At 27.5% G+C, this 11,036-nt stretch overlaps 2 protein-coding genes across 2 annotated transcripts; one reads left to right on the top strand and one right to left on the bottom strand.

Moving 5' to 3' along the window:
- Window positions 1-4,967: 4,967 nt before the first annotated feature.
- Window positions 4,968-6,912, bottom strand: LOC113848360 (ABSCISIC ACID-INSENSITIVE 5-like protein 3). The gene has a single exon (XM_027477834.1). The coding sequence runs from the start codon at window positions 6,904-6,906 to the stop codon at window positions 6,046-6,048; it is 861 nt and encodes a 286-aa protein (XP_027333635.1). The 5' UTR covers window positions 6,907-6,912; the 3' UTR covers window positions 4,968-6,045.
- Window positions 6,913-9,898: 2,986 nt separating this feature from the next.
- Window positions 9,899-10,519, top strand: LOC113874343. The gene has a single exon (XM_027512570.1). The coding sequence runs from the start codon at window positions 9,899-9,901 to the stop codon at window positions 10,517-10,519; it is 621 nt and encodes a 206-aa protein (XP_027368371.1).
- Window positions 10,520-11,036: the final 517 nt, after the last annotated feature.

Genomic DNA, 11,036 nt, shown 5'->3' with positions numbered 1-11,036 from the left:
TAGAACTAAAATTTAGTTGAAACTTAAAGTCATCTTTCAAAATAATAATGAAAGTATAAGTCTAATCCAAATTAAATTTTTAACAAAAAATATTTACAAAAATAAAAATCTAGAATCATCAAAACAAATAAAACTAAAATATGTGTACATGAAAAGTAACTTATACATAATAATTATAGTAACAATAACAATATTAAGAATATTACTAAAAATGAAAACAAGATACTTTTTATATGTCAAGTAATAAAAATAAAAATAAAAAATAAAAAATTAGTAACAATAATATTAAAAATAATAATCTTTAAAAGAAAAATAATAACAATTATCACAGTTAGAAAGTCAAAATATTGACGCCAATATTAATAATAGCTGTCTACGTATTTTTTTACAGTTTTGTGAATTTTATGTATCTTTTAGTAGTGCTTGTTCAGTACTCCTAAAATTAAAAGGACATTATATACTCTTTAAGGGGTATGATTTCTTTAATATTTTAAAAATTAAAAAGTATTTACATTTTTATAAATAAATTACTAATTCTGTTATATAAGAGAATATCGAATATCCCTTATTTTAAAGAGGACTACAGAATTTACCTAGATAATGATTTTTTTCAATATTCTTTGAGTTACTAATGACGCCAAATTTATTGACATGTTTTTATTTAATTTCACTCAAATGATTCACAGACAAAATTTTCGTTTGATTTTAAATTTAATTTTTCTATGATTACCAACGTGCTTATTGATGGTTTTGTGAACATTTGTGTTTCTCATTAAGTACCGTTGAGTTTTTTTTGAAAATTTTGTACACTGCTCAAATATTTGTATTCTCAAAATCTGTCAATAAATCCAACGGTAATTAACAAAATGTGTAACGCAACATTTTGGCTTGATCGATACCTGCCAATAATCTGCAATTTATGCCCCTTCACTTCTTCTCCAATTTTCTCTCTCTCTCTCTCTCTCTCTCTGCGCGCTACTTTTCGTCTTCGTTAGAGCTGACTTTATAACACAAATACTACTATTGAGTTGTATGTACATTAGTAAGAATTTTAATTGATTTAATTTTTTTTATTTGACTTAATTTTTATATTCGTTTGGTAGTGCCTATAATATTGTTTCTTAATCTATTTGTGTAAAATTAAATATTCGTCATATTTAATTTTTAGTAAAAGTTAATAATAAAATTCTTGTTATATTGTTTAATATGTATGTAAGATAAAAACTTATATTTTTAAAATAAAGTTGTAAGAAATTAGAATAATAGAGTTGTAAGAAATTAGAATTGCATGACCGGAGACGGGAAAGACATAAAACTTCTTTTTAACTTGTTTGTATTATTTGTTATGAAAATATTATTTATATTTACCGAGATTACGTGATACATTCTACGAAGTTATAAAGGAATGGACAGTAAAACAATTTTTAAGATTATGTAAATTATTTGATAATTTATATTATAATCAAATATTATAATTTCAATAATATAAGTAATTTTGTTAATTTGAATGGTGAGTCCTTAATTTTTAACTTTATAAATGCTTAAAATAAAAACGTCAACATGATAAAACAACTACAACTTTACTAATTACAATAATAAATTATTATTTATTATTATTATTATTATTGTAATAACAATAATAACAAAAATAAAATAAAATTTAATATAATATTTTTATTTGTATTTAATTACCTTATTTTTATTAACGTTATTGTTATTTGTATAAATATGAATAAAAAACTAAAATAACAAGACTAAATTCTCTTTGCACGATGGTAACATCTCAAGCATTGTTGTTAGTATCGCGTTACTACTGCTCTAATCACCGTCAGTCCAAACAACATTATAATTAAATAATATTAATAACAATAGGATATATTAAAAGTAAATAAATTCATACTAAAACAGCATATCAATTTTTATTTTTATTTTATTTTATCATTATCGTTGTTATTGTTAATGTCATATTAATAGATATTATTTTATTTTGGTATTCAACTTTTGTCTTAAATTTTATTTTTTTATTATATTTTTCATAATAATGATAATGATGGAAGTAAATAAATGTGAAAAATTTAAATGTAATATCAACTTTACCTTTGTTTTATTATGTTGTTATTTTTATAGTTATTATTATAGTTCATAGATACGTAAATGTTAATTTTTTCTATATATTATAACATGTCCTAGTAAATTTCTAATTTTATTCCTTAATTTTTTTCTTTATTATAACAATAGCAATAGGTAAATAAAAATAACTCTTACATCGATTTATAGTATCGCTGTATAACTTTTTAATCTTACGTATTTGTAATATCATAAAAATGTTTGTTTACGTATATTATTTTAAATCTCACACAATATGATTTTTTAAAATTAAAATTATACTTTAATTAAAATGTAATGATTTGTAATATTAACATGTAATTTTTTCGTATTTATATGTTATAGTATCATTGAAACATATGCGAACCAACGTCATTATAGGTGCAATGTGAATTTATTATAAAATAAATTTTATTGTTTTTAAAAATTTATTATAAAAAATGTAAATTAATTAATTTGTTTGAGAATATTTATGCTATAATTATGTAATTTTAATTTTTTTCATTACACTTGAAAATATGTAGGATTGAAAACTAGACTTGTCAAGTTATATTAAATTTGTAAACAAATTTTTATATATTAATTAATAATTTTTGTAACTAAAATTCTCTTTAAAAAAAATATTTTTTGAGTTAAATAAATATTATTAAAATTATAAAAATTATGATTTCAATACATTTTATAATTTTATATAATAAACTTTGATGATAATGCTTTTTATTTAATAACTATCATTATTACAGCCACCACCATTCTTCTCTGCTATCATAATCTTTTATAAAAATGGTTTGTCATTTATATATATAATATATGTTAAACAAAATAAATTAAGATTCTATCTTGCTCATATTTATTTTATTCTATTTTTTTTTTTATCTTAGAAATCTTTATCCTATCTTAACCACACAAAAATTGTTATGATTTAAATTTTATAAAAAATCAAACCAAAATCCAATAAAACCAATAAAATAAATCTTAAAATTTTTCTTCAAACCAATCTTTTGAATTCAAAACTAATTTTAAAATTAGAATCAGTTTTAAAATATTTTAAAATTCAAAATTGATTTTGATTTCAAAAACCAATGGCCCAATATCTCAAACTTAGTACAAGATTCAATGGGTTAATTTGAGCCCAATTCAAAATAACACAAAAATTCAACCTCAACTTAATTGGGTTAACTCAAGCTAATTAATGAAAGCAGATTCATTAACTAATCAAATCCCCAATCGAATTGAGTTAACCAAGACTAATTAACCCAAACACTAAACACCTTGTTGTAAAATGACTCAACTCATGATGATAGGTGAGAGCTTGGTGATGGCTGCTCATGGTGGCATAGGATTGAGGATGGCTAGTCCTCAAGTCACCGCAAACCTGGTTCTGCGAGAAAATGGAGGGTCCATTGGTTTGTGTGTGATGTTGTTTACGAGTGGATAGAATATGGGAGGCTCAGCTTTGTAGCTGAGGTGGTTGCTTAGTAGTGGCGATGGTGACCATGTGATGGCTGTGATGGTGACTCCAATGGGTGATTTGAGGATGGTGATGGTGTGGGTTTCAAAGGTAATAAGCTCTAGCAAAGAAGAGATAGAGTTATTGCTTTAACTTAGGTATAGAGGTACTTCAGGTATTTTTGGTGTTGTTTATCGGTTAAAATTAGAGTTTCATCTGTACAACTCGCAATGCGAAGGTTTTATTAAAATAAAACTCTAATTTAATTTCGAAACAACACAAAAAGGACCAAAAGAGTTAAACCTTCCATCTCTTTTAACATTGGAAGATATTCAGTGTGATGGTGTGTAGTCCGCGTGCGTGACTAGTGAAGAACCCAAAGCGTCAAAATGGATTAGATTTGATGAACTCTTAATCCATTTGAGCTTAATCAATTGGGCAAACTAAACCAAGATAAATGGTTTAGGTTTAGCCTTAAAATAAATGGATTGGACCCTTTTTAATATGGTTTGGCTTGGGTAGTTTGGTTTGAATTTATTGGATATTTTGCACTGCAGAAAAATTAATGGTAGCTAAAATGTTGTTGAGCTGGTACGCCGTAGTTGGTATTTTGGAGTAAGAGTTGAACCTGAAAAATACTTTGCATCCAATTCCTGAAATATGAGCGTGAAGAGCATCAAGTCTCAATTAATAAAACTTAAATTAGGCCAACAATTCATCACTTAATTTTTTTGTTTTATTCTAATTTATCGACTAACCTTTAATTAAATCACATGATGAACTATACTTAGGATGCCTTTTAAGAGTTAAAATTTTAAAAGTAAAACAAGACCATTTTTATTTTTAACAATCATTTGTCATTCTCACAATTTAGTAACATAAAATAAATAAATTCATATAAATTTAAAATTTTATTTTTTTATAAATATTATATAATTATCTTAATTTAAAAATAAAATATTTTATTCTTTCAAAACTCGACCATCAAATATACCCTTAAGTAAATGCTATGACCTGATTTTGGTAAGCAATTTTTGCTCCTTGTCCTTGTCCTTTCCTTTTCTTTGCTCCTAAAATTAAACAAAGCTTGTAAAGAAATATCTTAATTACATAATGGGCTATTGCATTTTAATTTAACGCTCATTTTCTCTTGCATCTATTTTCTACATCTTAATTACAAAGTATCTCTCTTTACCCTCTGGTCATTTCACACTCATCAATAGAATGTGAAATATTAATCATTATCCTTACATAATTTCTATCACCAAGTTATTCTTTAAGCTGTCAAAAATAAAAATAATAATAATAATAATGTAGTATTATATTACATTATAGTGCAATTATTTCTTTCCTTATCGTCATTTTTTTCTGAAAAAGTTATTTAGTACTACTTTTATAATTGTCTTCCCTATTATATATTTTAAATTATATATGAACTTATAATTTCCTAAAATATTCTTTTTAATAAATATGAACAGGACTTAAATAAATTTTTAATCCCTATAAATATTATTGCTTTTAGAATTAGTCTTTATAAAAATTTTATTAGTATAAAAAATTTATTAGTATATAATATTTTAAAAAGATAAATAAAAATAGTTCCTCAGACTAAATGCTAACAAATTTTTTAAACAATAGAAATTAAATTTTTACTCCTTTCAAATATTAGAGACTAAATATTAGCAATTAATTTTATAAAAATCAATGTAAAAAGTATCAATATTTTTAGTGGCCAAAATTTAGTGTAAACCTACAAACATGATTATAATTAGAAAACTAAAAATATAGTCATGCCATTATAATAAAAAAAAAGTATTACAAATATGAATTAAATAAAAAAAAATCATTATCAGGGATAAAGACAGGCATCTCATGTTGCATGATCATATACTAATTTTAGTTTAAAATTATGAAAGGGATAGGCATTAAATTATATTTATTATGAAATTAATTATAAAAACTTTATAAATTGTTGAAGAGCATTTTTGAGCCTTGGGGTTTTGAGGGTTATAGCCGTCCCCCCATCGTGGCTTTGTCCGGTCTCACTCCTCTACCAACGTACACATCTCCTTCACATACATGCAATAGAATGTGTCATTCTTTCTTCTGTTGGATTACACAGTTTCATCACATCCAATAAATGGAAAATCTCTTGACATAATCATGTGTAACACACACACACACACACACACACAAGCCACTTCTTTGTACAACTTTGACGCCAAAATTAATATACACTACTACTGATATATAGTATGACTAGTACGATTCAATCATGCAGAAATGATCATAAGGATTAAGACAACACACACATCACAAAATTAGTTTTCCCCTTTGTAATGGATTGCTGAGTTTACCTTCAGCTTTATGAGCAAGCTATTCGTTTTCTGCAAGCGACACTTGTCCTTCTCTAACTTATTTATATGTTCCTTGAAGCATGAGATAAAGAATGGTATAAATTTCCATTGTGATTGTGAAGATATCTTTCACTAACCGCACGCTTGAGTCTTTGTACTAACCTGCTTCTTTGCCCTTGATCTTGCAGCAGATTCCCTATTCTTGGCCATTCTCTTTTGCCTCCTCTCAATAGTCTTTTCCAGCACCTCATCTGAGTATTTGTTCTTCTTCCCAACAATAGCACTCTTGGAATCTGAACATGCACTTGACATTGAAATGGCCAGTGAATTTTCTGAGTAACCAATATCCATAACTGGGTTCTCATATTCTGACTTGGTAACACTGAAATCTGGACACAACCCAATTATTTGTTCATGTTGATGTTGATGTTGTTGTTGTTGTGGGTTGATATTAATGGCAGGAATGTGCATTTGCATTTGCATTTGCATTTGCATCCAATGTTCATGCTGCGAAGGCATCACCATTGGGTCAATTCCCATCAGGGGCTGAGTATCACCAATAACATCAACATCGTCCTGGTTTCCCACATGTATCACACCCGCTCGTGCTAGAAAATCTTCTAAGGTTGTTTCACCCAAAGAAGGTTGTCTCATGTGGGTATCCACTGACTTGTTCACATGTTCTTGGTGAACTATTCCCCTCCAAACCTCACTGACGGTTTTGTTACTCAATGTGCCATTCAAACCAATGTTACCTAGAATAAATGAATGATCAGATGAAGGGGTTTCCACAAGTTGTCCACTTTCAGCTGAGATCACATTTTTCTGAAGCTCATCCAAATTCAAACTATGGTGAGGCTTCCCTGTGTTCCCCAACTGGCTCTGAACCTCATCAAAGGTGAGGTTATATAAAGAGCCTTGTCTAACCATAGGTGGGTACTGTGGACCCTGTGTTCTATTTGGAGAAACCATATCAATAGTCCTTTTAGCCATTCAAGTATAGTGCAGCCAAAATAAAAATAAATAAAAATAAAAAATAAATAAAATTAAAGAATAATTTCTAAGTAGAAAAGTAACTTCAAGAACAAGGAAATCAAAAACTTTTACTACACAGCATGTTCTAAAAATGGCAAAATTTCCTGGAGAACAAAAAGTTCACGTCCTAAACAAGTGGGGTTTTGCGAAATTAGACAATGATGATGGTCACTCATATTTATAGTGTTGCTTTAAGCAATTAGGGTTGAAGTAAACTATAGTTAGTTTGAGAAGCGAAATATGAGCCGCCAGAAAGATAGAGAAATGTAGTTTGAAACAAACCCTGACTGACTCGGATTGTGTTCCCATCTTAACAACCACTCTGATTTGTATGCTACATTTTGGCATTTAAGGTTAAATTTAAATGATAAGATCCAATAAACCATGCAACAACACTCCAATTATAACCTCCTTTTTCTCCGCGCTAACACCCTTTTTTGGGTTTCGCTTTTTGTCACTTTCCTTTTCTGATGGTACGAGGTAGAAAAGGGTACGACCATTGGCTACCGTTATTGAAGGAAGGTCTGGCTTTAATCTTCTACCTGCAAAGTTAAAATTTAAAAATTAATTTTCAGAAATCTTAAAACAAAATCCTGAAATGAATGAATTCTAGGGTAAAAGTATTGTAAAAAGGAAAAGAAAAGATGTCACATGTATTACATTGGGCATAGTAACAGAAGAACACCACACATAAGACTGACATTTGTTGAAAGGTTCCATACAACACTTGAATGTCATGTGTTACATCACTGTATTGATAAATTTCGCTTGTATATAGATTAACTATATATTTTAGCATTTTATTTTTAATTGCTCATTAGTTAATTATTGAAAGTAATTTGCTTTTCTTCGTTAATTATTAATCATTTGGCTGTATTTTAATCTTGTTGCATATGTTAAAGTTTAATTTTATAAATTGTCAAATTTTTTTTTGTTAAGGGTATTTATTTTTGTATTTTAAGAATTTTATGCTAAGTTGATTAATATTGAATAATGTTAAAATATTTTTTTTCGTTGCAGTAATATATTGTCATTAAATTTGGAAATATAATTTTTAAAAAAATGAGTTAAATTGTTGTTTTTATTTATTTAAATAGTAAGATATATTACGAAATAAAAGATCTAATGTTTGAAGAAAATAAAAAAATAATACAAAAAGTGTGGTATTAGCTTACATAAACTTTTAAAAAATATTTGCTTGAAATTGAAGTTTTCAAGAAATTAAATTATTTTAAATGTAACTAGTAGATTTATAGTATGTTTCAAAGAAAAAATATATAATAACTTTTAAATATATGATAATCAAGATTTGACCGCATGATACTTTTGAGTGATAATCATATATGACAATATTTAAACTATATCAATGTTAAATTAGTTGGATTAGAAAAATACGTGTGAAATTATTTATAATTTATGTAAATAAAATTATTTTTATTTATAATTTTTTTTGTCATAAATTATACGTTACATTTATGTTGAATATGTTAACTTATCAAATGATCCTAATCTATTTCATTTACACATATTTGAAGTAATAAGTTTAAAAAATGTTATATGACTCTCCTAAAATCTGTACATCTATATAAATGATAAGTAGTTACAATTAAAATACAATATTTAATAGACTCACTAGAAATTATATGCAAAATTTATTTTTTTCATTCTCTCATATAATGTTTCTAAAATATTAGATATTGTTTAATTGCTTTATATAAGAAATTGTCTAATCACATGTAACATTAATTTTGCATGTGAGGAGGGCAATAAATATTCGAATTTTGGCTTCCAAAGTCATTCTCTAAAGAGTTAGAAAGGTAGTTTTGCCATCTTAAGTTGTAATTACTGTCCATAAAATTAGCTTTTTCTTTTATTTTTGTATCTCGAAAGCTGCTATTATCATGGCCTAAGGAGCCACAGTGCTCACACAAAGAAACTGTAGGTGGTTTTGTTGATTGTTCTTGTATTTTCAATAAGGATTTCACCTATTTGGTCAGAGCTTCTAACTGAGTTGTTAGAGGATTGTTGCCCTCTATTAGGTATACTGGAGCAGTCTCCCTTTTCCCATTCATATAATGGTCAGTTATATGCCATTAAAAATTGACAGATGTCATCTCATCTGGGTCTTTCCTCATGAAGGCTCCTCAGCTGCTGCATCAACTATGACTCTGTTGGAGTCTAATAATCCACTGTAGAAAATTTGCATCTGTCTCCATACATGAAAACCATTGTGAAGGCACTTCCTCAAAAGTTCTTCAAATCGTTCTCGTGCTTCAAAGAGGGATTCTAACTCATGTTGCTGGAAGTTGGATATTTCTGCCATCAGCTTAGTAGAACGAGATGACAGAAAATACTTTATCAAAAATTGTTGAGTTAGATCCTCCCATGTTGTGATAGAGCTTGCTGGGAGCATGGTGAACCATGTATTCACCTTTTCTGTGACAAAGAATGGAAAAAGGTGAAGTTTAATAGCATCAGTTGTGATCCTTTTGTACTTTATGGTGTCTATAAGTCAAAGAAACTTTGTCAATGGAGGTTAGGGTCTTCATGAGGCATTCCTTCAAACTGTAGAGTTCTGGATCATAGTTATCAATGCATTAGAAGCCACAATGCTACCAAAAGCACTTTCAGCATTGGGTGTGATGTAATCTTGAATTAATCTTCATCACTCTGTCATTTTTTGTTCTCTCAATTCTTTCCTTTATCTTCGCATAGTTCTCTTAATCTCTGAATCAAATAAGTTGTAGAAGACTTAGAACGAGTGAGTATATACTTAAAAAAAATTATAAAATAATAAAAAGTAAAATAAAAATAAAAAATGAAAATAGGCAAAATAAAATTAAAATAAAGTAAAGCACAATTGCTCAAATCAATTAAATATAATCTTTTCTTAATATTGAAAAACTAATCTCTAACAACTTACAATAATAGTTTCCACTCAAGCATTGGAATGGTACCATTTGAAGCCTTGTATGGAAGAAGGTGCAGAACTCCATTATGTTGGTATGAGACTGGAGAAAATCTAATTTTGGGACCGGAAGTGGTGCAGCAAACCACTGAGAAGGTTAAAATGATTCAAGAGAAGATGAGGACAGCACAAAGCAGGCAGAAAAGCTATTATGACCGAAGAAGAAAGCCATTAGAATTTCAGACAGGTGATCATGTATTTTTGAGGGTTATACCCATAACTGGAGTTGGAAGGGTGATGAAGTCCCGAAAACTTACACCCAAATTCATTGGACCTTACCAAATTTTGAAAAAGATTGGCCTTGTAGCCTATCAAATTGCCTTACCTCCATTTCTTTCTAATCTTCATAACGTGTTTCATGTATCCCAACTTCGAAAATATGTTCCTAACCCATCTCATATTATCGAGCCTGACATAATACAACTCAAAGACAATCTTACTTATGAAACATCGCCTGTACGTATTGTGGATCAACAAGTTAAACAATTACGAGGAAAAGACATTGTGCTCGTAAAAGTAGTATGGAGTAAAACTGGTGATGAAGATGCTACATGGGAGCTAGAGAGAAAAATGAGGGACTATTACCCCTACCTTTTTCCATAAGGTATGTAAATTTTGGGGACAAAATTTCTTTGAGGGGGAAAAAGATGTAACATCCTCGTTTTTCTAAACAGTTAATTTGTTAATATAATTATAATTTAGATTATAATTCTTCAATTTTTTTGGAAAAAAAAATTATAATAAAAATAAAAATAATTACTCATTTATACCGGTTAAAATTGCTCAATGAGGATAAAAATAGTATTTTTAATTACGAAGAATTATTTTAAATAATAAAATTTATATTTTTAATTAGAAATAATATTTGGAGTGTAAAAATAATTATTTTGGTAATTATTGCTTATTTTTAGATTTTGGTTGATACTGTTTTATGTGTTAACAGGAACTGTGTGATTAGTTTTTTTCCTTTTTCTTTTTCTTTTTAAGTGATAACCAAGGAGATATTGATGTGAAAAATTATGTTATAATTATTTTAATTGTTTGACATCAATTATTTTTATTTTTGAGTTTTATTCATAATTATTTTATTTAATTACATTAAAATAGCAAAATAATTGAT

The sequence above is a fragment of the Abrus precatorius genome, unplaced genomic scaffold (assembly GCF_003935025.1).
Source record: "Abrus precatorius isolate BTA unplaced genomic scaffold, Abrus_2018 Scaffold8, whole genome shotgun sequence".
NCBI lineage: Eukaryota > Viridiplantae > Streptophyta > Magnoliopsida > Fabales > Fabaceae > Abrus > Abrus precatorius.
The sequence above is the reverse complement of the archived record's forward strand: the minus strand, read 5'-3'. Positions and strand labels throughout refer to the sequence as shown.